Source organism: Xenopus tropicalis, chromosome 5 (assembly GCF_000004195.4).
Source record: "Xenopus tropicalis strain Nigerian chromosome 5, UCB_Xtro_10.0, whole genome shotgun sequence".
NCBI lineage: Eukaryota > Metazoa > Chordata > Amphibia > Anura > Pipidae > Xenopus > Xenopus tropicalis.
This window is the reverse complement of record NC_030681.2, coordinates 54,579,796-54,605,838: the sequence shown is the minus strand read 5'-3', so window position 1 is coordinate 54,605,838 and position 26,043 is coordinate 54,579,796. Positions and strand designations below refer to the sequence as shown.

Genomic DNA, 26,043 nt, shown 5'->3' with positions numbered 1-26,043 from the left:
GAAGTTCACTAATTATATACACAGTCAGATAATGCTTCCAGTAGTAATCGCATTAGAAATGTATTTTCTTATATTGTACAAAAAGAGTATTTGTGTGAAAGAACCCTTTAACCATTTCTCTGCTGGTAACTGCAGTTAAAAGGGAACACAACACAGAACTGCTGGCAGGAGCCCCTACCCAACCTCAGCCAGCTTTTGGGGTGACTTCCTGAAGACCAAGCATTACAACAAATGTACAAACACTGGTTGCTCTGTGCTATTAAATCATAATGGAAGGTCTTTGCTGAGCCGTGTGTCAGATTTACAAAAGCGTTCATTTATTGCCACAAATCAGACACACAAGGCTCAGTAAAACATCATGCTCTATGGAAGCAGTTGTTTTATTAGCACAGTGTAGCCAATGTTGTTTTGTGAGGAAAGTGCTTGACTTGGCTTGGCTTAAAGAAAAACAAAAGCCTTACATAAAAGGAAGCTAAGTCCATATAAGAATTACTTGTGAAAGATGATGCCTCGCTGTGCTACACTGCTTTGTCTTAACTAGTAAAGGATAAGGGGCAGACTTGGGATGGCAAACTCGTGTGGTTTGTGTCACTTTAATTTCAAGTTACCCTGCCACTTAAAATAAACATGCACCATTTACAAGTGCACAAAACTGTTCATGTTATATTAGCCATATTCCTGGTAATATTTTTTTTTTTTTTAGAAGACACAGATCTGCAGCCTTGTACTCTGACTTCAATATGCACGGACAGGCATGGCATCCACCTGTCAGTGCACCCAGGGCAGATATAACTTAAATCACGTTTTTGTGATGTAATCCACATTTGAACTGCTGGGGGGATGCTGTGCCTGTCAGTGCATACTGAAGACAGGTCAGAAGGTTGCAGATCAGTATTTTCTTTGCTGACATATTTATGCTGACAAAAAATGTTGTATGTGACACTGGCTTGGTGGTTCTATTAACTGAGGCAGCCTCTACTATGTCAGTTTATTTTTATTTCCCTGCTAAGCAATTCCCAGGGATAGAGTTAAATGGACATTGAGCTAATTAATAAAGCAATATTAATAAGTTAATATGTCTAAGAAGCCCTTTTCAGTCAAACCAGGTCATACAGTCATACAAGGGAGTAAATTGCTCCTTTAAGCACCCAAGTCATCTACATATTGGGCCTATTATAGAAAAAACAAAACAAAGCCCTAAATAACATAAAATCCTTTAAAAGACATTTCATGCAGATGTTGCTCATTGACATGTAATACATACCTTCTTTTTGTCCCTCATGGAGCCCTTGCCTCGGACCATAATTTTACACCCTGTTTCTGCTTCTAGTTGTTTAGCTGTGAGTCCTCTGGGTCCCAGAATACGTCCAACAAAATTGAACTGAGGAAAAGAAAGAACATACATTGTAAGAAACTGCAGTCAGATTTTATTTTTGCTAATAATATTACAACAAGGGCCATTTCAATCGTTTTTATAAAACATGTTATTTGTTGACACAGGAAACACAGCTGATCATCAACAGCTTTTATAAATAGAAAAGCTGAAGTAGCCCTTATTATGGATATACCAAATCTGGGATTAAAATCAGGAACTGTTCAGCTAAAATGAAGAAACGAATCTTAACACTGAACAACTGAATATAATCAATTTTTGTTCACAGATAATAAAATCTTTTCTCTTGTCTTGAATTAACAAACAGGGGGTTATTTGGTTTGGTCATCAAATTTCATTTTACAAATTTACTGAATCCAGGATTTGGATCTGATTTTTATAACATGATTTGGTTTGGATTTAGTTCTTAAAAGAAAACAAAAAATAGTCTGATAAAGGTATCAGTAGGAACTTTCCATCTTAAAACACTTCTTTATTCTAATATAAACACTTGCAATTTCTACAACTACCCAGCAGAAGCAATAAATGTATGTAGGCAATGATAATACACAAACAATTTTTAAAAAAAAGTATAATATATATATACATATATATATACATACACACACATATACAAAGGAATTTCTTTTTGTTCTTTAGGTTCTTGTGGTGTTTTTCACTTTTTGGCCTTTTCCTTTATTGATTTACATTTATTTACTTTTCTTTATGCTTTATGTGCTTTCACTTTATACTTTCACTGTATGTTTGGGTTGCCTAGCAACAACTTTGGCGCCTGGCCGGCACACCCTTGATAAAGGTCCTAATGAGGACCGAAACGTTGGTTTTTAAACAATGAGTTTTCAATAAAAAATTTTTTTGAATTTTAAGGGTGTGCCGGCCATGGATTATTTCATGCTAAATACTCAGATTTTGGGCTGTGCACCCCACAGAATACTAAAGCCTTGGAGTGCAGACACCATCAGGACTGATATATATATAATATATTATATATATATATATATATATATATATATATATATATATATATATATATATATATATATATATATATATATATAAAATAAATAACTACTACTACTACTATTATTATTTTGATCATTATATAGGTGATCCAAGCAGTAATAATAATAATTTAGCTGACCAGTGTCACAAAACTATACCCTCAGGGCTCTGGCACACGGGGGAGATTAGTCGCCCGCGATAAAACTCCCTGTTCGCGGGCGACTAATCTCCCCGAGTTGCCTACCCCTGCCATCCCACCGGCGGGATGGCAGACGCGGCGGGGCAATTTCAGGGAATCGCCGAAAAAGACTCGCGAGTCTTTTTAGACGATTTGCGCGAAATCGCGCCGCCGCGTCTGCCATCCCGCCGGCGACTTACATGTTCGCCGGTGGGATGGCAGGGGTAGGCAACTCGGGGAGATTAGTCGCCCGCGAACAGGGAGTTTTATCGCGGGCGACTAATCTCCCCCGTGTGCCAGAGCCCTCAAACCTTTTAAGCAATTTTGCAATGCTCCTGTGAGCATTCAAAGGTCAGAGCCCAAACACATAAAAGGAAAAACAAGAAATAAACAGAGTGAGTTGAGTGCCTGTGTGGTGCAGACAGGAACTGTCTGATTTCTGAAGAGCCAGCACGTAAATCAACACTGATCAGAATCAATCAAGCCAAGATGAACACACAGATGTAGTTTTCAATTCCTAGTCACTCACAAAGCTGTGTCACAGCCCCAAAGCTGCACAAGCTTCACATATTCACGGCTGACCCACCAAATGTAAATTGAACGGCAGATTTATGTTCTCTGTATTCCCAGTCAATATTTCAGGAAGGGAGAACAGACAATCAAGAGTCTACTGAGAAAATAGGAACCATGCATAAGGTCACTAGGATAGGACAGAATAATCTCTTATTTAAACGTTAAGGTGGAAAAAAGGGAGAAAAACCTTCCTGCCAGAAGACATTACAGCATCCACTTAGAGGCTCAACAGCCTGTCTGATTCTAAAATTGGCTTTATTTCAATTGTGTCTGCTTGGGTTTGGATTTCAAAAGAGCCAGTAACGCAGAAGACAAATTATTAGTATATTAAACAGGGAGGCCAATGAAGACTACAACCACAATGCTGCAAATAAGCCTAAAGTAATGAAATGTTTTCTTGGGAATATTTCCACAAGGCTGAGGGGTCTTGAGTACATATTCTATATTCCATCAGAACTAAAATAAGAAAGTGGAAAATGCATTTGAAAGCTACCATTCAGTATCTAGTCAATTTGAGATCTGTGCAGTGTACAGGAGTGATTAAGTCATTATTATACACAAGATTTTAAGTCATTTAAAAACATCCAGTACAAGGCAATTAAATCAGATAAAGCTTGATAAATATTTTGGAGAAAAAAGCATTTTATATGGAATGTTTTGATATTTCCAGCCTCTGACAAGCAGGATCAAGTGCGCACAAGAGCATTTATATTTGCAGTTTTGCAGTTGATTTTAATTGTGCTTTGAAAAACACAGCAGTTTTATTAGGGATGCACCTAATCCAGAGTTTGGTTCGGGATTTGGCCAAGGTTCAGCCTTTTTCAGCAGGATTAGGCCAAATCCGTGCTCCTGGCCGAACAGAATTCGAACCCTTAAGATCACATGACTTTTTGTCAAACATGTAAGACTAACATTTTTTTGTCATGCATAGTTCTGTTTCTCCCTTCTGTGTCCTAATTTGCATATGCAAATTAGGATTCAGATTTGGTTTGGTATTCGGCCGAATCTTTAAGGAATATTCGGGGTTCGGCCGAATCCAAAAGTAGTGGATTCGGTGCATCCCTTAGTTTTATGCATTTGATGCACCTGAATAAATTAAAATAGAGAAATGCAATTAAACACATACCGTATTTTCCGGCGTATAAGACGACTTTTTAACCCAGACAAATCTGGGTTAAAGTCGGGGGTCGTCTTATACGCCGGGTACTTGCTTGCAGGGCCCCCCAGCGTCCTCCACCACCCCTCCCGCTCGCCTGATTCATCCGGCTTTAAAGGGAACGGCTTTATCCACCACCCCTCCTGCTCGCCTGCTGCTTCCTCCGGCTGCTTAGGTTGCGCCCCGTGCGCGCTGACGTGACGCGTATGCACAGGGCGCAACCAATAAAAGTAACCGCTGACCACCAATGAGCCTGTAACGCTTTAAAGGGGTCAGCGGTTAATTTTATTGGTTGCGCCCTGTGCATACGCGTCACGTCAGCGTGCACGGGGCGCAACCTAAGCAGCCGGTGGAAGCAGCAGGCGATCGGGAAGCGTGGTGGATGAAGCCATTACGTTTAAAGCCGGAGGAAACAGCCGGACGCAGCAGGGGTGGTGGAGGACACTTGGGGGAGCTGAAGTATGTGGGGGAGGATGTGGGGAGCTTAAGTGTTGGGGGGAGCTGAAGTATGTGGGGGAGCTGAAGTATGTGGGGGAGGATGTGGGGGAGCTGAAGTATGTGGGGGAGGATGTGGGGGAGCTGAAGTATGTGGGGGAGGATGTTGGGGGGAGATGATGAATTATGTGGGGGAAGATGTTGGGAGGAGCAAAAATATGTGGGGGAGCATGTCGGGGGAGCTCGAGCATGTTGGGGAGGACGCTAGGGGGAGCTGGATGATGTTGGGGAGGACGCTAGGGGGAGCTGGATGATGTTGGGGAGGACGCTAGGGGGAGCTGGATGATGTTGGGGAGGACGCTAGAGGAGCTGGATGATGTTGGGGAGGACGAGCTTTAGGACGCTGCGGGGGGGGGAGATTGAGGATATTTTAACTGCAAAAGTTGGGGGTAGTCTTATACACCCAGTCGTATTATACGCCGGAAAATACGGTATGTATGAAGAGTAAGGACCCCTATGTTTTGCCCTCATAATAGTTGGAGGAAACCTGGGTGGGTTTCATTTAAATAAATTACTGAGGAGGATAACATATATTATACATTCAGGGAGATTGCAGAATACCAATGTTTAAAAAAAAAAAAAAAGAACTAAAATATATACAGGAAAATGCTTAATGTCTAAAAGAAGAAATCAAGGTCAGAAAATTTGTAGCTTAAGGTATTTCTAAAATGACAGTGTCATAAAAAAGTTGATTGTACGGCTAGTTGATGCTAAGGTACATGACAGATTCCACTGCAGAAATAAATCCTGCTCATGTATTTGGATCTATTGCATTCAGAGTGATTGCAAATCTTAATCTCTATTGAACAATGCCTGAAACTACCCTGTGCTTCTGTTGTTAGATGTGAATAATGCAGATTTAAAGGATTTAGAATGTTCTCTCTAATCCTAGCTGCATTATTTTTAAATGCATTTTTATTTTCGGTTTTAAGCCTCCAAGCACCTGTTCCCTGAAATCTGCATGTTATCAAGATCACAAGCATTATTAATCTATTTTGGCCAGATTAGTGTTGTGTGGATAAGACAATCATTCCGAGCCTTTTGAACAGTTGGCAATGACCTTTAGACTTGAGTAAAAAATGAATCAAAATGTTTCCAAATCCTTTGGGCATACAGGATAATTATTTGAAGCATTCTTTGAGCACTTAGTTTCTCTAAAAGCAAATAAAGGATTTCTATTTAAAATTGTGGCACTTTCTGCACAAAATAAAATTCGCTCTGTTTGAGAAAAGAATGGCAACGAATGCCACATATTGCACAAAATAGTTTTTCTGCCTGTTTTGCTTCAACAACCAGAGCAGGTAAACTGCTAGTGCTCTTGACCTTCACAATCAACTTGACTTGAACTCATTATGGACTCACAGACTACTAACAATCCCTTGCAACCTCCATTTGTGAGTTGTTCCTTCTGTATAGGAAGGAGTCAGGCTAGGCTCGATCAATCGATCGTCGCATAGTGGATGCTGCTCCTTCCTTCGCCCTATCATCTTATTTCAAATGACCGGAAGCCAAGTTTTAGCAGGTATTTTCTAATAAAGCATTCAAAATACTAAATGGTTTGCAGGATAGGGCAATTATTGGAGCAGGGTAGAATAGATTTTACTTAAAAAATTTTAGTGTTACTTTTCCTTTAAGCTAGACAGGCTAAAAAAGAATTTCCTTCTAGCTTGCATAGGGGAGCAGCAAGATCATGTCCCAAAGAATCATCAATTGATTGGGCCTACTCCCAAAAGGCTGCAAATTCTGTTACTCGTCTAGGAGTGGTCTGTGCAGATTGGAGAACAACTGCTTGAGACCATCATTAAGACTGTACTGTTAAAAAAAAACAATGTCATTAAAGAAAATCCCTTAAAGTTACTATAACAGTTTTCAAACTGTGATAATAACTTTAGTATTTACATAAAAAGTGTAATCAATTGGCTTCTTTATAACAAAACAATATCATGTAAAATGGCCAAGATGTTAACTATCTCAATGGTCCTAAAACCTAAAATACATTGCTTACATCACTACTGGATTCAGATCCCTAAAACAGATATAAAATGTCTAGAAAGGATATGAACGTGGACTAACGGCATGTATTCACAATTCCTCTGCATTTTTTTTATGTTACACCACTCTTTTTTAGGCGTTTATTGCCTGAATGTGCCATTAATCCGAAATTCTGAGAATTTCTCAATTGCGTGCTACAATATAAAACTTTAGAGCCATTAGTGATTTCTGTAAACACAATCTTGTTTATTCAGGCTGCCACAGCATCTAAATGTGGCCATACACATTAAGATCGGCACGTTTGGCAAGGTTAACAAATGAGCGAATATTATATTATATATATTGCACCAGGCAGCGGTTTTCTACATTGTTTGGTGTGCACCTTTGACTTTAAAGGGCATGTCAACCCCAAAAATAATTTTTTGCATAATGAAAGAAAACATAATTCTAAGCAACTTTCCAATATGAAATAATTAACAATTTGTAGTGCTTTACATGTTATTTGTAAATGTAATTGCTATTGAAAGCAGCATTTGCTGAACTCCTGGTTGATACATTTTAAACAATGTTGCAAAGGTCTTGCTTCTCCAAGCAAGGCAGGTCTGTCAGTCTGCTGCTGGTTTCTTTTATTAGGCAAAAAATTATATTTTGCGTTGCCTTGTCCTTTAATTTCCTTGACATATAAACTTCAATTAACCCCATCACATTTATCAAGTAAATTTATGGGAAATAAACTCTATTAATGATGTCATACATAAATAACCAGATCCACCTAATCAAATAATGAAAGAGAGCGGAACGTAGAGGTATTTTCCTCCTAAAACCCCATCAGTTACCTCATTATTAAAACACCACCCTCTTAATACCTTCACCTAATCTGTTAGGGTAGGGAAACACATAACACTAAAGAGTAAAGTCAAAGAAATTATGTTAAGAAAACAGCAAACATCAAATATGGATTCACAGAGGCAGAGCCTTTATTTTGTGAAGGGCTTTGATCTAGATCAGAGATCCCCAACCAGTGGCTCGGGGGCAACATGTTGCTCACCAACCCCTTGGATGTTGCTCTCAGTGCCCCCAAAGTAGTTGGCACCTCCATGAACTTTTATGACGCTTGTGTTGCTCTCCAAGTCTTTTTACATTTGACTGTGGCTCAGTCAAAATGTAAGGTTGGGGACCCCTGATCTAGACAAATCTGAGTACCTGGCCAACACAAATCTACGCAGTTACAAAGATCACCAAAGATCATGCACTTCAATATAACATTCTATCACGAAACATGGTTCCCGTCAGTGCAGGATAACAGTGCATTATTGCATATATTTAAATTCCACCCCTGTAGCAGCTATATTATTACCCTCAGAGTAGACAAGGGGCCTGCCATTTAAATTTAAAATTTCCTTACTGAATTTATCTTTTCAGCTTTACTGTTGAGGTAACGCTTGTCCCTTTACCAGTCAGACACATACATGCTTTGTGATGCCTAGAGGGATGCAAAAAGTGAAAACAAACAGAAGGTGGTGCCCTGTGACCACCTTAGCAGTCTACTGTGATCTTAAAATAGTAAAGAAAAAAAAAATGTTGGCATCGCTTTGAAGGGCATGAAAAAAAAAAATCACCTTCAAATGTAGCTTGTAGGCAGTGTCAAATGGCTTCATTATAAGTGCAGTTTTTGACTTCTATCTACGTCTTTCCTTAACTCAACAAGGCACGCTTCCCTGCATGCTGTTCCATGTTTATACCCTATAACTTTTCTTTTAAGGTTACCAGGTTAGACTCTATAAAAAAATAAATAAATAAATGGGTGCAGACAGCCGCATGTAACTGTGCTAATTAAAGTGTTTAACTTTCACATATGTATAAATTTAACTGGATGAGGTGGCAACTCTATTTGTAAACAACTGAGAAGTAACTTAACGAAAACATTTGCTAGATCCATGCTGAAATCTGCAGAGTCAAACATTTGGCACTGGGTCTTCACGTTCAGAAATTTACAAACCACAGGATAAGTTACCATTCAAAACTATGCCTATGAAGTTAAAACAAAAAAAAACTGTAAAATGTTAAGGACTAGTACACACACCCACAGACACCAGCGAACTACAAAGAAAAAGAAAATCTGAATTATTTGATTAAAATGGAGTCAGGCTTTCCTTAATTCGGAGCTTTCTGGATAATGGGTTTCCGGATAAGGGATCCCATACCTGTACTATACAATTTTTTTATGAGAAAGATTTCTTTGTACAAACCGGATTCCAAAAAAGTTGGGACACTAAACAAATTGTGAATAAAAACTGAATGCAATGATGTGGAGGTGCCAACTTCTAATATTTTATTCAGAATAGAACATAAATCACGGAACAAAAGTTTAAACTGAGAAAATGTACCATTTTAAGGGAAAAATATGTTGATTCAGAATTTCATGGTGTCAACAAATCCCAAAAAAGTTGGGACAAGGCCATTTTCACCACTGTGTGGCATCTCCCCTTCTTCTTACAACACTCAACAGACGTCTGGGGACCGAGGAGACCAGTTTCTCAAGTTTAGGAATAGGAATGCTCTGCCATTCTTGTCTAATACAGACCTCTAACTGTTCAATCGTCTTGGGCCTTCTTTGTCGCACCTTCCTCTTTATGATGCACCAAATGTTCTCTATAGGTGTAAGATCTGGACTGCAGACTGGCCATTTCAGTACCCGGATCCTTCTCCTGCGCAGCCATAATGTTGTGATTGATGCAGAATGTGGTCTGGCATTATCTTGTTGAAAAATGCAGGGTCTTCCCTGAAAGAGATGACGTCTGGATGGGAGCATATGTTGTTCTAGAACCTGAATATATTTTTCTGCATTGATGCTGCCTTTCCTGGCATGCAAGCTGCCCATGCCACACGCACTCATGCAACCCCATACCATCAGAGATGCAGGCTTCTGAGCAATGGTGGATTGTACGGTGGATTGTGTTCACTGACAATGGTTTCTGGAAGTATTCCTGAGCCCATTCTGTGATTTCCTTTACAGTAGCATTCCTGTTTGTGGTGCAGTGTTGTTTAAGGGCCCGGAGATCACGGGCATCCAGTATGGTTTTACGGCCTTGACCCTTACGCACAGAGATTGTTCCAGATTCTCTGAATCTTCGGATGATGTTATGCACAGTTGATGATGATAGATGCAAAATCTTTGCAATTTTTCGCTGGGTAACACCTTTCTGATACTGCTCCACTATCTTTCTGCGCAACATTGTGGGAATTGGTGATCCTCTACCCAGCTTGGCTTCTGAGAGACACTGCCACTCTGAGAAGCTCTTTTTATACCCAATCATGTTGCCAATTGACCTAATTAGTGTTATTTGGTCTTCCAGCTCTTCGTTATGCTCAAATTTACTTTTATTGCTACTTGTCCCAAATTTTTTGGGATTTGTTGACACCATGAAATTCTGAATCAACATATTTTGTAATATTTAATACTGTTCTTGACAAAATAGTATGGTTCCCTTATCTGGAAAACTAGTATTCAGAAAGTTCTGAATTACAGGATGACCACCCCTTCAGAGTATTTTAAGCAAATCATTTTTAAAGACAAATTTCTCTGTCTGTAATATTCAAACAGTACCTTGTAGTTAAAGGTAACTAGGCTACATAAATCCATATTGGTGGAAAAACTATTGGGTTTATTTAATAAAAATACTATTAGAAAACTATTGGGTTTATCTAACGTTTAATTGATGTTTAGCAGACTTTAGGCATGGTAATTCATATTATAGAAAGATGTTTTATCTTAAAAACCCCAGATCCCAAGACTTTTTGATCTATACATGTACAACATAATATTTAAAGGCAATAACATTATAATGTCTCTCCTACTACCACATATATAGAAACAAAAATGAATACACTAATGAGATTGTGCAATACTGTCTGGAAAAAGTAATCTACAGTAAGATACATTATATTACATTACATTTTATGGTGTTATACATTATAACACCAACCCTAATAATCAAGAAACCATTTCCTATAGTGTATGGCTGTATCTTTAAAATGCATTCATAGAAATATACAGAAACAGCATTTTTCTTCAACACATATAAATACATTCTAACATCATATTTAATCTCTTAAAAAAAGGCACGTCCCCTTAATACTTACTTGGGGATGCTCCATGTATGTAAGCATGTACAGGTAGAGAACGTGATATAAAAAAAAAAAAAAGTCTATGGGAAATTTAACTCCTGTAATTCAGAGCCTTCTAGATAACTGATCCCATACCTGTACGTGGATTGCATGCTGTAACCCAATGTTGTAAAAGCATACACCAGCATTCCTGAAGCCTTGTTTAACTAAATCAAATGAAGGATTTCCGTAAATGCATAAATGCAGAATGTCTAGTGTTTATTCAAAGAAGTGTATGTGTGTGTTGGGTGAAGGGAACGCACCTGTCCCTGCCCTTGGTTCAGTGACCTTGGTCTATGGCTGGAAACTAAAACACACATTAGATTTAAAAAAAATATTTACAAAACGGCATGCAAGTGTTTACTTGTCTTGACAGAGTCAAGATATGAGAGTTCTGCACGTGCCACACTTATTGGATACTGGAATGCAATCTTTGGGCTGTACTACAGCTTCCTCGCAAGAAGCCTGAAAAAGTGATTACACTGCCCCCAGCCTTGTGAAAATGGCTTTTGAGCTTAATCTTTTAGCATCAGAGTATGCTTATTCATAAAGCATTTAACAGATTAGATTATACTACAGGTATTGGACCCATTATCCAGAATGCTCGGGACCTGGGGTTTTCTGGATAAGGGGACTTTCCGTAATTCAGATCCCCTACCTTAAGTCTGCTAAAATTATTATTTAAACAGTAATTAAACCCAATAGGATTGTTTTGGCTCCAATAAGGATTAATTATATCTCAATTACACAAGGTACAAGGTACTGTTTTATTATTAGAGAGCAATAGGAAACAATTTTGAAAAATGTGAATTATTTGATTAAAATAGAGCCTATGGCAGATGGCCTTTTTGTAATTCAGAACTTTCTGGACAATGGGCTTCCGGATAAGGGGTCCGATACCTGTACGTAGATTAAGCCCAACAGTCATACATGAGCATACATATACACAGCGCTGGATTTCTACTGGGGGCGCCCTCCTATGTCCCCATTGCTCCGTATGGGAGCAAAATTTTAAAATTTGCCTGCGGCGGGGCGGCATGCCCCCCCTGTATTTGTGCTCGCCCTAGGCCTTTGTGGCCCTGCCACAAATCCAGGCCGGCATCTACAAACACGCCCTAAGGCCTCTCCTAGGCTATAGGCTTTTTGTAAAACCACAAAGCAGCAGGTTGCTTAGTATGGTGTAAGAGTATTAAGCTCTCCCTAATCATTTGAATTCCAGTAGGAAAAAATATAAATCTTGGGACATTTCTATTCAAATTCATAGTTGAAAAACAAATTGATAAATGAAAAACAAATATATGTGTGTGTGGTCTCTGCTGAAACAGTCTCTCTATGTATATCTATGTAAAATCACCACATGTATTATTAATCTGGCAATAACCATGGTATAATGAGGTTTCGGAGAAATGTGCAGTTTTAGACTGCTAAAACCAGGCTTTGTGCTGTATGGCTCTCTTTGAAACAGATGGTTTTTTTTTCTTCTTTTAATTACAGGTACGTGGCTTTTTATTCAGCAGTTTTACAGTTTAAAACGTCACCTGCTATCTGGTTGCTACGATCCTGTTTATCTTAACAACCAGGCAATAGTTTAAACGAAAGACTGGAAAGGTCCTGAACAGAAAAATAAGTAAAAAAAAAAAATAAAAATTTAAATATTGCTTCTCAACCAAGTTTTTTGGGGGCAGAGTATGCCACAGTTAAAAGCTTAAAAAGCTGTAAGCAGAAGGGGGGAAAAAAAGCAGACCAGTTTAAAAGTTGCCAACACTACATTTTAGAACATGCCACAAATTAACATAAATAGCTATCATTTCTAACATGTGGAAATTGTTAATACAGGTATCGAACCCATTATCCGGAAACCCATTAGCCAGAAAGTTCTGAATTACGGAAAGGCCATCTCCCATAGACTCTATTATAAGCAAATAATTCCAATTTTTAAAAATGATTTCCTTTTTCTCTGTAATAATAAAACAGAACCTTGTACTTGATCCCAGCTAAGGTATAATTGCCACATATTGGGGGAAAACAATCCTACTAGGTTTAATTATAGTTTAAATTTTTTTTTAGCAGACTTAAGGTAGGAGATCCGAATTATGGAAAGACCCCTTATCTGGAAAAGCCCAGGTTCCGAGCATTCTGGATAACAGGTCCCATACCTGTATACATTGGTAAAAATATGAAATAATACTAAGCAGATAAAAAGATTAAATGGACTGACCCCACACTAGTAATTTTCTTTTGCATCTTATATTGCTAAAACTGGAACAGAAGCAGCAAAACTGAAGTCTTGGCTTGATAAAAGAAAACAGCAACTTCCATTCAAGCATGAAACGTAATTCAATTTGTGAAAACTAAAAACTTAATGTTAAAGCAGCTTGGCTCAGTACACTGATGAAAGCATTGTCTTTCTCTGCTAACTTTTGTCCTTCCAAACATCTGACCTTAGCTGTCAGCAGGCCGGATGATAACAACAGCTGGTGGGTTTTTTTTTTCTCAGGGCTACAATACATTCTCTTCCTTTTTTAGGGCAGTGTACCCCAGCAACAAACAGCAGGGTTTATGGCAGCTGCTAGAATGTCACAAACCTATATATTTAGCTCTGAGCTCATTTAGTGTCCTGCTTAAAGTCAGCCTCTTAATGTCCCTGTTTGCTCTACTGTCAACATTTGTGACCTAACAGATAAAACAAACAAAAAGCCATTAGAGAATAAAGAATTAGGCCCCAGCTGAGATTCAGACAAAGAAAAAGTTTTGTTAAATTGAGGTAAACTGCTGATACAAAACCAACAGCAGACTAGGTAAAGAACAGGAAAAAGTTTCCCAGGATGGGGTACAAAATTGTTACCTATTGCAGGCATGTAGCTACATCCATTTATTGCATGCATGTATAGTCCCTAGACTAAGTTTAAGCTAATGCGGTATGAGGCTGCAACAGATTTAGTGCCCCAGTTAAAGCCCCTTAGATCATGTGTGTATTTACTTGATGAACAAGCTAGGGAAACTGATGCAGATGGGAGGAAAAAGGTTGTTCTGTGCATAGCAATTCTTTCTGACAGCTCTGTGGCAGTCATAATGCTGTGTGTGCACTATGCCTAAGCAAAACAGAAAACTAAGAAAATGAAAAATGCATAAAAAGAATATAGCAACATTTTTATGCTTATCTAATTATCAAAGCATTACACCTTGTTATTAGGTGTAAATGCATTTTTTGGATACTGCTTTAGAAAGTAGTGATATCTTAAATAAAAAGAATAGAAAAATACAATTTTGCAAATAGGAAAAAAAAAATAAAAAAAAACAAACAAACCATAAGACACACCACACTAAATGGCATTTAAGGGCTAAGGCACATGGGGCATTTTCTCTACTAGCGGGGAAGCACCCAAAGCCATACCCTGTCTTTTACTATTAACTATTAACACTAATTGTGAGGCGCTCTCATATGCGAATGAGATGACAATGGTAGTGTAGTAGTGGCTCTTTTCTGCTGGCAGAGGAAACCTATGGTGTGCCATCCCCAGGCTAAATCAACTCTAAATAGGATTTTAAAAAGTAGAGACAATTCTAAAGCTAAGGATACATGTCCGGTAATAGAGATAAATGCTGCTACTATATTACTTGCTTTTTCCCCCTAGTCAAGGTCTCGTTTAAACAAGCACAACATGGCTGTTAGCTATGAAGTAAAATCAAGAGATTGTAACCTAATGCGCTGCAGTTTAAATTGATCACTGGAACAAATTCCACAACTTCAAACTGTGTTTTACCTACAGGTTTATCTTGAAAGAATGCAGTAAGGATATGTACAGACAAGTATAAAGACAAATGCAGAAAACTGTAACTTGTCAAAGTTGTAAGTTATTTACTTTCTTGTTTTTTCTTAGCAAGAATCAACCATGACTGGGTTGAATTATCAGACAAAATTGAACTTTTGTTTACACATCTGAAGATATCTAAATATATAACTTGTTTCTGTGGCATTAAAATAAATCTGTCATTAGAAACAATTGAAAAGCAAACGAAGGAATAAAAAGCCAATGTTGCTTGAACAGTGATTATACCCTTGACCACATCACTTATGTATACAGCTGCACAAGCCAAGTTGTGTGTCAGGAAACGGCAGCATACAAGAACACTTTGCTGATATTTCTCCACCCAACACTTTTTTTTTTGCATGAGAGAAAATGTAATTCTAAGCTATTTTAAAGTATAAACATATTCTATGTTTATTTGTAACTGTAGTTTTAACTGAAAGCAGTGTTTGTTAATCTCTTACTGTTTAGTCTGACTTTTAAAACAATGTAACAGGAGTCCTTCAGCTCTGTTCATCATCTGGACTGCAACATTGTTTCAGGAGTCAGAAGCTAGGCCTGCAGATAAGGGCTCTGGCACATGGGGGGATTAGTCGCCCGCGACAAATCTCCCTTGTCACGGGCGACTAATCTCCCCGAACTACCATCCCACCGGCAAAAATGTAGGCAACTTCGGCGATTTGCTGAAATCGCCTGCGCAGCGTGTGCCATCCCACGCGGGCGACTAATCTCCCTGTGTGCCAGAGCCCTAATGAAAACATCCAGGCACTGTTTTCAACAGTAATTACGTTTAAATATAACTTTACATTTTTTTTCAATGCTCAAAATTTTTTATGTTTTTTTTTTTTTTTAATGTTTCCAAGACTTGACAAAAACAGTTAGCACTTTTCTGAGTACAGCAGCAACTACAGGCAATCAGACACAAGTTTGTGCCCTACTGATATTTACATGTTGTATACAACATTAAGAAAGTGGCCACACAACCTTTTTAAAGCTGTTACTACTAGAACATTTAAACATGACGCAGCAGTCATTATTCAGTCAACAAAGTACCAATACAGAGCCAACTCCACATAAAACAATTGCTGCAAATTATATCATAAGATTGTCCAGCTGTTAAAACATTCAGGACTATTATTTCAAAACATTCCAACTAATAGAAGTTGCTAAGGTACTTTCTTTAAATTATATAAAGTGGTGGGTGGATTTACTCATCAGCTGCTTTGTCTACTGTATCGGACATGAGCTCCATTTTGATTTATTATGCCACTTCTGTTGTTCCATTTAATTAAAATGATGTCACGAAAAATGCCTAGGCAAAATAATTTTCAATCGCATTAGCTGCAGGAGACAGCAAAGGCCAAGAGGCTGAGGGGAAAAATGCATTCATTAACCCTGTGGTTCACATGCTGTCCTTCATTAGGGCTCAACAATTATTAATATGTCAAGTGAGACTTATTTATTAGAATTAACTTTAAGGTTTGAATATTTATAACAATACGAGAAATGTCATATGCCTTGGTTATAGTATGGCTACCTGTTATTAGCTCAGGTATTTTTTAATACTGCAAGGGATTGGCAATACTCACCTCACTTTTCGTTTATTAAAAAAACAAACAAACAAACTGATGTTAACATATATTATTCGCCCATCAGTTTCAGGTAGTCATTTAACTGTCTTATAAATTTTTTTTTATATATATATATATATATATATATATATATATATATATATATATATATATATATATATATATATATATATATATATATATATATATATATATATAAATAATAATGATAAAAAGAAATACTAAGCTTTTATACTGTTATGACAGATGTGCAATTACTTCAGGGTCCAAAAGACTTTGGACAAGCAAGTACCATTTAATAATTGTTGTTGCTTTAACAAATTAATATCAAATAATTCATGCAGTTTGGTATATCTACAGATAAAATGGCATAAACTTATACAAGCAGCAAACTACTTAACCCTTTTAGCGCGGCTGATTTACAGAATCTGTTTGTATTATATGAAACATTACATTGCAGTGACAGAGACAAGCTGTTTGCATGTGCATTTCTCTTGGGCCTCTGAGACGACTGCACCCCCAAACTTCATGTCCTTTAAAAGCTAGTCCTTCACTCCATGACCCATTGAAGCTACAGAATGTAGAATCTGTTTGTGGCACTATTGTACCTGTTGCATAAAAATGTATAGATATGGTAGTCCTATAAAGCAAATTATACAGTTGAACATTGGAGGTGTCTATAAAATATATCACCTAAAACAGTCCATACATAAACACTGCTTCATTTACACACCGCATAAAAACCACTGCTGTGCCTGTCAGTACAGGTAAATAGAGGAGATGATGGGAGTACATTAGCTTTTCTCTGCCAATGGAGAAAACGTAAGTGGAGTAAAGTAAGACACAGCTTTATGAGCCATCAGACTTATAGTTTGCCTTTAATCTGACCATAAGACGCCACCACCTGTGGTTAGAAGTCTGCTGTGTGAAAGTTTTTATATAAGCAAGCAGACTGCATAGGTAGTGTTTGTTTTATAAAACTGTATAAACAAAAACATACTTCTGCTTTTAATGCACCTTTGTCAAACAATTAGGTAGATACTATTTGATTAGCAGGCTCCCTGATGTACAATTAATCCCCAAGTTCATAATTCTGTTGCACTAATTAAACATTTTAGCTAAAATGGTCAAAATGTAAGCACAAGCTGTTTATCACTGCTGCCCTCTGAGCCCTGGTATACTCTGAGGATTTGGTGCTTTAGATGCGATAATTATGGTGTTCTTGAATTTAACTAAAGAGCCACCAAGGAGTTTCAGAATGCAATTTCACATGAATCAAAGTGTGTTTCTTTTCTTGCCTTTAGAAAATAAAAAAATATATATATTATAAAGTGAAAATGAGTATGGTTTATACTGAAATACATTAGATCAAGTCAAAATTAAGCAAGTTCCCCTTTAATTATCAATTAAATATCACATTCTAAAATTTTTTTAGCCTGTTAGTAACTGTCCTCATAGCAATTTATATATAGAACATAACAAGAAAACACATTTAATACATATATTGTAGTTATTATCTGTTATTTTGTTATCCAGGAAGTTCAAATATATGCCAAAACCATTTCCCTAGAGCATCCTATAAGTTCTTCCTTTTTGCCTAATTTGCACTTTTATGTTGTAATGACTAATGGTGACAAAACTTCCTTAATACTATGTTGATGGAAAAATAAGTCCAGAGTGGGGAGCACACCACGATGTGAGCAATACCTAGGTGCCAGAGCTCAAAGTATTAGACAGGTAAAGAATGTCGGCACTCACAGGATTTTTCATAGAACAGCAGAAAAAAAATAATAAAATAAAGGCTTCTGTTGAATGCAAGCGGTGAAGTTTTATTCCAACGTTTCAGTCCTGTACTCGGACTTTCATCAGGGACGAAAGTCAGAGTACAGGACTGAAACGTTGGAATAAAACTTCACCGCTTGCAGGACTGGAGTACAGGACTGAAACGTTGGAATAAAACTTCACCGCTTGCACTCAACAGAAGCCTTTATTTTATTATTTTTTTTCTGCTGTTCTATGAAAAATCCTGTGAGTGCCAACATTCTTTACATATATATATATACACACACACACACACACACACACACGCATCTTTGTTAGAAAAATGTATGCAGAAAATGCTAAGTTTTAACTGGAATGTTACATTGGATTCTAAAAATGGAACAGCACAACAGAAACTTATTTCATGCTTGGAAAATCCAATCCCAAATCTATTTAGATTACTTTTTTTTTTTTTTTTTTTAAATGGACACATTATCGCTAGGATGCAGTTTTGCTGCCTCTCTTGGAATAATATTTGTCACTGTCAAGAGATGTAGGTAACCTTTGGCTGCTAGGTGTAGAGATTGCTGTACTATGTCACAAATCTTTGCCATTCAGTTTAGGTATCTTAACAGCAGCAGATAAGAAACAGTTTGTACAAAACCATAAATGCTGTGTAGAAAACTACTGTTTTACTTCTGGGAAAAAATAATAAAGTAGAACTGCCACTTTGCTTTCTATTAACTAATTAAGGCCGAGCACAAAAAAGAAAAAAGTGTTTTTCATATATTTAAAAATACATGTACTGTAACCCTGAAAATGAAAAAATGATTTTCTTCAAAAGCAAAATTGCATTATTTTTTTTTATATATTTTGGAAAAGCTTTAAATTAAAGAAAGGCCATCTCCCATAGAGTCGATTTTAATAAAATATTTAATTTTTATCATTTATAATCAATCCTTACTAGAGGCAAAACAATCATATCAGGTTTATCTAATGCAAAAGACGTTTAATGCTAATGGTGGCCATACACGTTACAATTACAATCTTTCCTGCGACCATTGTTCGTACCCTCCACTAACGTTCAGGGCTGAATCGTCAGATTTAGAGGTAAAAACAATAGGAATTCTACCCCTATCTGACGATTCAGTCCTAAATACATGCCTTCAACGGCGTTGGATCGTCGGGGTGACCGTTATCCAAGGCTTTTGCGATAACTGTCACCTTGTCAATACACCAAACACGCCTCGAATATCGTACAAAACCTTGTTTCGTAAGATATCGGTGCTTGTAAGGCCAGATTAAAGCGAGTTTTCGTGTATGGCAAGTCGGCGAGTTGACCAATATCGCAGGAGGCAGCTGATATCGGACGACTCGCATATCGGCCAGGTTAAAAGATTTTGAACGGGCGCCATAGAAGGCACCTGAGCAAAATCTGCCGTCAGGGCTGAATCGGCAGAAGGAGGTAGAAATCCTATTGTTTCTACCTCATCTGCCGTTTCAGCCCTGAAGGTTTGTGGCGGATTTAACAATCATTCGTGCGACCAATGGTCACACGAAAGATCGCAAATTGCCACGTGTGTGGCCACCTTAAGGAGTAAAATTGCAACCAATCTGCAACAGAAAACACAATGTAACTAAATGAAGCATATTTTGCATTTTTGCATTTTAGAGTAGGAAAATAGCACAGACGTAAAGGAATACCATCATGGGAAAACATTGTGTTTTTTGGGGTTTTTTTTTTTTTTTTAAAAAGCATCAGTTAATAGAGCTTCTCTAGCAGAATCCTGCATTGAAATCTTTTTTTAAGCGCAAACAGATTTTTTAATATTTAATATTGAAATTTCACATGGGGCTAGTGATGTTCTCCATTTCCCCAGGGGCCACAGCCATGTGACTTGTGCTCTTATAAACTTCAGACACACTTTACTGCTGAGCTGCAAGTTGGAGTGATATCACCCCTTTTCCTTTCCCTCCCAGCAGCCGATCAGCAGAACAAATGGAAGGTAAAAAGATTGCAGCTCCCATCAGAATAGCACTCAATAGTAAGAAATCCAAATACAGCTCATGACTCCTCCTGTTACTTGGGAGTAGGAGAAACAATAGCTTATCTGAAAGCAGTTCTAATGTGAAGTGCTGGCTCTATGTTACAAAGCTCAAATGTTATGCAAACATAAAAACCTTTATTCACAACACAGAGGACACAGAGGTATTACATTTCCTTTTTCTCTGCAATAAGGAAAATATGTGTACTAAAATATAATTAGTCCTTATTAGAAGCAATGATATTGGTTTTATTCAACATTTACATCATGTTTAGTAGACTTTTAGTATGGCATTCCAAATTATGGAAAGACCCCTTATTCAGAAAACCCCCAGGTCCCAGGATAACAGGCTCACACATGTACCAGAAAAAAAAATACATTTCCTAAACTGAATGCAAATATTTAAAAAGGTACTTACATCTGGATATTCTTTTACAGGCACATAAAGTTTTTCTTGCAATTGTACAATAGGTCCAATACCATCAGGAAGTTCAGAGGTTCTTTTTTCATTGTTGCTTCCATTCAAAGTATCATTGTACATATCTTTCCGTACTCTGCTGATTTCTAGGGAAAGGAAGACAAATACATTAGTTGCAAAGTATATGCTCATGTCCCTAAAATGGAAGCACTTATAGAAAGCTACTTGTGGAAATTTCCAGGTTTCATAATAACACCTTGCAAAAAGATTCAAATATCTTCCTTTTTTAATTCAACTAAGAATTGTTAAAGTCTACCTTCACAAAAAAAAATAAAAATAGTACTACTTTATCTTTAAAGGAACAGTAACACCAAAAAATGAAAGTGTATAAAAGTAACTAAAATATAATGTAATGCTGCCCATCACTGGTAAAAGTTGTGTGTTTACTTCAGAAAGTCTACTATAATTTATATAAATAAGCTGCTATGTAGCCATGGAGGCAGCCATTCAAAGGAGAAAAGGCACAGGCACATAGCAGATAACAGATAAAACACTATTGTATTCTACAGAACTTATCTGTTATCTGCTATGTAACCTGTGCCTTTTCTCCTTTTTTTCCAGTTTGAATGGCTGCCCCCATGGCTACACAGCAGCTTATTATATAAATTATAGTAGTGTTACTGTAGCAAACACACCAGTTTTACCAGTGCAGGGCAACAGTGCATTATATTTGTATTACTTTAAAACTTTCATTTTTTGGTTTTACTGTTCCTTTAAGTAGGCAAGGCAAATTAACTCAAAGCTTCAATGTTTGCTATTCAACCACAGATCATAAATATTACTAAAAAGTTAGAATGGTTCAAAACTATAAATGGTTTGTTTTAGTTTTATTTTTTTCAAGCAAATATTTTGCACAGGTTTATATGTGCATGTATAGATTCATGTATATATGTATAGATGTATGTGGATACTTTTTTTTTTTTTTTTTTTTACAAAATGCATTTTGGAATGTCAATAATGTCAAGTGAGCTTAATAATGTCAACTGAAGGGAGGGAACAGCCTGAAGTGATTTGGTTCAAGACATAAAGTACTGGGGCTAATGAAAGCCTTGCAGCTGCACTAGGGAGGTGTGAGTGCTTCGGGCCTGCAGGCTCCCAACACAAAGGAAAATGATTGAATTCTGAAATTGAGAGAGCTGACAAATCAGCAAAAGCATTGTCCATTAATCACTACTGTGACAGATTAATCATCCTAAGTACTTTTATAAATTGTGCTTGCAGAAAAAAATCCAGATTTTGTTAACCCTGTGTTATTTGTGTACCTATTCTCTTTAATTCTTATGCCAGGTGGGGCTGTTCCTTTTCCTTATCCACTGCTGGTACAAAAGGTTTTTTTGGGATGAAAAAATAGATATATTGTTTTGGAGCATTGTTTGTACCAGCAATGAGTGGTACTTTTTCTTGTTGTCAATGGGGGACAGCTTGGGCAGACATTTCTATGCCAGCGCAAATATACCTCATCTGACCTTAGCCTCAGCAGCATTTATTTTGCAAACCTACAGATATGTTGGATATTGGAAGCATGCATTTATATATCAAAGGAGGGCTGGCAAACAGAACTATATGGCTGACAAGCAATAGAACTGGCCCATCCCATGACCCACCGGTTTTACATAAAATTTTAAAGCTAGTATATGTCCAGTAAACAATAAACACACATTAAGCAGCACCCTTATCCTTCTCTGTGCCAGGAATAGTGGTTGTGACAGACAGGTACTCCATTATCCCTACCAGGACCAGAATTACTTGGTCATCATGGGCTGCTCCTTTAGTAAGAGTTTTTGTGGTTCCCTGGCACTTTTTTTTTTTTTTTTAACCACCGGCTCATGGTTAAAAAATGTTGGCTATCCCTAGTCTATTAAAACTCTAGGTGGTCAATTACTATCCTTCACTAGCCAGGGTCAGCATCTAAACAACTAGACATACATTTTCAGATGAAGATTGCCAAAAGGCAGAAAAGGAATGTTATTAAAATCTGAAGTAATAATGAAGACCAACTGAAAATATGCTTAGAACATTTTGTTCTATAACATACTGCTCAGCTCAGCCACCACTTCTAGGTGACACTGTTTCTCCATCTGACGTTGCATGGGAATTCATAACTCTGGCCCTCAGTAATGATGTTTGCACTTTCTATAAGACCAGAATAGATTTCATGTAAAATGATATGACTTGGAGATAGAGTTCAACTAAGTTTAGGAATGGATATTATAAATGGGTGGAGTCTGAGAATTAAGTTGGCCGTGAAGAAAAAAAGAATGTTTGATTTACCACTTCAATATAACTTAATGAACCATTTAGTTGGTTTACGTGAAGAATTACTATGTAACAGGTTTACTATGCAAGGGGGTTAAGGGGTTAACTGCAGTCACAAGGGGAAATTGTCTCTGATGGAACTGCACTGTGCCAGAAGCAACAATTTGTTTAACAAAATCCTTTCTTTAAAAGGAGACATATCATATAAAAGTTAAGAATGTACCAGTGAATTATACCCCTTTAAATATAGAAGGATTGTGCTTAAAAAAAAAATTCCCCTTCCTGCTTGCTGATTTCTCTGGATGTGCAGGGGAGCCGGCGGCTCTCAGTACACGGCACTGTAGGATAGGAACCAATCTGCAGCTGGGCTTACCTGATAGGGACTGAAGACTGTCTTTGCTTGTGTGAGTGCAAGGCTGTGATTGGCTATCCCCCTCCTGCTGTGCTTCTGGAAGGGATTGTTAGGACACACCCACCCTTCATTTGAAACACTGACAGAAAGGATCTATAGGGAGCTCCAGTAAAGGGGCAAATTTTACAGATAGGATTAATTTTTATCCCAAAGTGAAACCAACACCATATATTATTCATATTGCCTACAAAAATTAAGGTTTTTTCCATTTATTCTTTAAAAAAAAAGAAATCTGTGCCAACAGATGTGACTATTTTTGCTACACCTATTCACATTAATAGGTGGAAATGCCTTACAGTAAATAGTTGCAGCCATGCCCAGTACTAAAAGACCTGCACATTTAGCCTAAATGGGACACCTAAACATTTGGTCCATGAGGAGAGCTAACGTAAGACACTTGTGCAGTGCAATTAGGAGAGGACCAGATAAACAGGCCCCACCAACAGGTAAACTGGCTAAATAAGAGAGACTGCTTCAGGAAATCAACAGCCAATATCTGCTTGTGTCCACATACTCGTATCAGATGAAGCAAAATGTAACAGTTTTGTATTTAGAGCCAAGAACTGAAGTCCAACATCAGTACAAGCTATTTAACAAAACAATTTTGTTTAATTTTAATAGCATAACTAATAAGTATTGCCACCACAGTAATGTCTGACATGATCCCTAAATCCTTAATGTATACCAGAGGAGCAATTTTAAAATCATAGCATTTCAAAACAACCAAAATATTCTGTGTACTCTTAAAAGCTCAATTTGTATTCAGCATTTGCGGAGATTTCTATGAGAGTAAATTTATTAGCATCATTATGATCGCTCAACTTGCTGCTCTGATGCCATAGATATGCAAAGTTGAATTTCAGTGTCCATCTGTTTTCTCTTTGTGCATCACTAGTCATCTAATTCTACCATCAATATCAGACACACACAAACATAACAGTTATGCCACAACTGCAACACAGCAAGGAATAAAGATGGAGAGTGTGATGGAACAGAAACAGGTTGCTATTGCATGAGTCACAAGTTCTGATTTCTGATATGTGAACATCTATTAATTTAGGGGGAGATAATAAAGCCAATTCAATATTTATAGAAAAAAAAAACAAAAAAAAAAAAAAACATGCATGCCTCGTTGTGTACATATAGTGCAGTTTTACAGGAGAGGCCAAACTGCCAGGTCGCATCATCAAAAACAAAACCTAATCGCTCTAAACAGGATCTGCTAACTCCTCACAGCCCCAAGTTAAGTCAAGTTAATGCACTCTGAAAATATATGGAGCGACAGTGATCTATACATAACTTTTTTTTATATTTCCAGCCTTTAGAGCCTTAAGAATATAAATATAATACACAAGAGCCACAAAGATCTTGTCAATTATATCCTTAAAAACAGTGCTTAATGATGTCATCAGTTATAACTGGAGCTTAGTGATGTATCTTCTGTCACATGACTCACTAAAATGTGTATTGTAATATTGTAACCCCTGCTATAAAACAAAAGGCCATCAACAGAAAATGATATTTTCAAACGAGACATTTTTAGTTGCATAAGGTTATATTTATTTCTATTTTCTTAAGCTGGCCATAAACCTTCAGATTTTAGCTCATTCATATTAAAATTGTAGGATTAAAGTCCTAAAAATATTATATCTGACAACGTTTTGCCCATTAATATTTTGCCAGACAACAATCCTTATCTGGTTAGGTCACCTATGGATATCATTAGATAAGGATATTATCTGTGCATGTATAGCCTATCTGACATAAGTCTGACATAAGTCTTCTAACCTGTTCAATCGACTAAAGAGGCGATCACCATGGTATGAAAATTCTTGGGACGATAATTCAGAGCCCACACATGGTCCAAAACTACTATTAAACTTTGTTTTGTACAATTATATTATTTGCTACAGAAACACTACTATAGTTTATACCATGAGAGGTACCCAAGCACATGTACTATATAGTACAGAACCACACACTTCCCCATACCAATACGCACTCCTGTAATCACCAAAATGTGAATTCTTGTCCTCCCATCTTTTGTGAATACATCCCTCTCTCCCTTTGGATCATACACATGTATGTATGTATAACTTTATTTATAAAGCACCACAAGGGCACGCAGCGCTGTACAATCTTACAATATAGAGAATTACACACAGGGAGGACAAGTGATATAATAAATAAATACAATAAATATATATATGTGCCATTGGATATGGATAATAGTTATGCATGTTCTACAGTGTGGTTCTATGCGGTTCAATAAAAATTTAGCAAGGATGAACTTTTTTTTTTTGCATTAAGCACTGACCACCATTCCCATGGGGATCCAACAGCAAAAATAAGCACGGCATATGAACAACCATGCGGTTTTTATGCATAAAACTGAGCAACAAAACCCCTCTTACCCAAACCCTGACTGCCCCGTACACAAGGTTATTTAGTCACTTCTTTTAGTGTTGATAAAAGAGAGACTAAGGGGCACATTCATCAATGTACGATTGAGACCGAATACAATAAATTTGTTTTAGAACTGTGCGTATTTTCTACGATATTTTTGTTAATTTGCACAACAATTTGTGCGACAAAATCATATTTGTCGCAACGAGTATGAAAGTTTCGGAATTCATTCAAGCTTCAGTATCGTGACTTTCTTTTGGCCAGGCTGGAGCTGCAGAGTGCCATTGAGGCCTCTGGAAAGCTTCCCACATCATGGATTGAAGTGTCA

The 26,043-nt window shown here is 37.3% G+C and overlaps 1 protein-coding gene across 10 annotated transcripts in view; it reads right to left on the bottom strand.

The window, feature by feature from the left end:
• Window positions 1-26,043, bottom strand: part of qki (QKI, KH domain containing, RNA binding) — a 97,224-nt gene that overhangs the window by 47,089 nt on the left and 24,092 nt on the right. For all 10 annotated transcript variants that reach the window (XM_012962556.3, XM_012962555.3, XM_012962559.3 and 7 more), the window contains 2 exon segments: window positions 20,582-20,727; window positions 1,265-1,381 (listed from right to left, as the gene is read on the bottom strand). In XM_012962556.3, coding sequence (XP_012818010.1) covers window positions 1,265-1,381; window positions 20,582-20,727 — 263 coding nt within the window.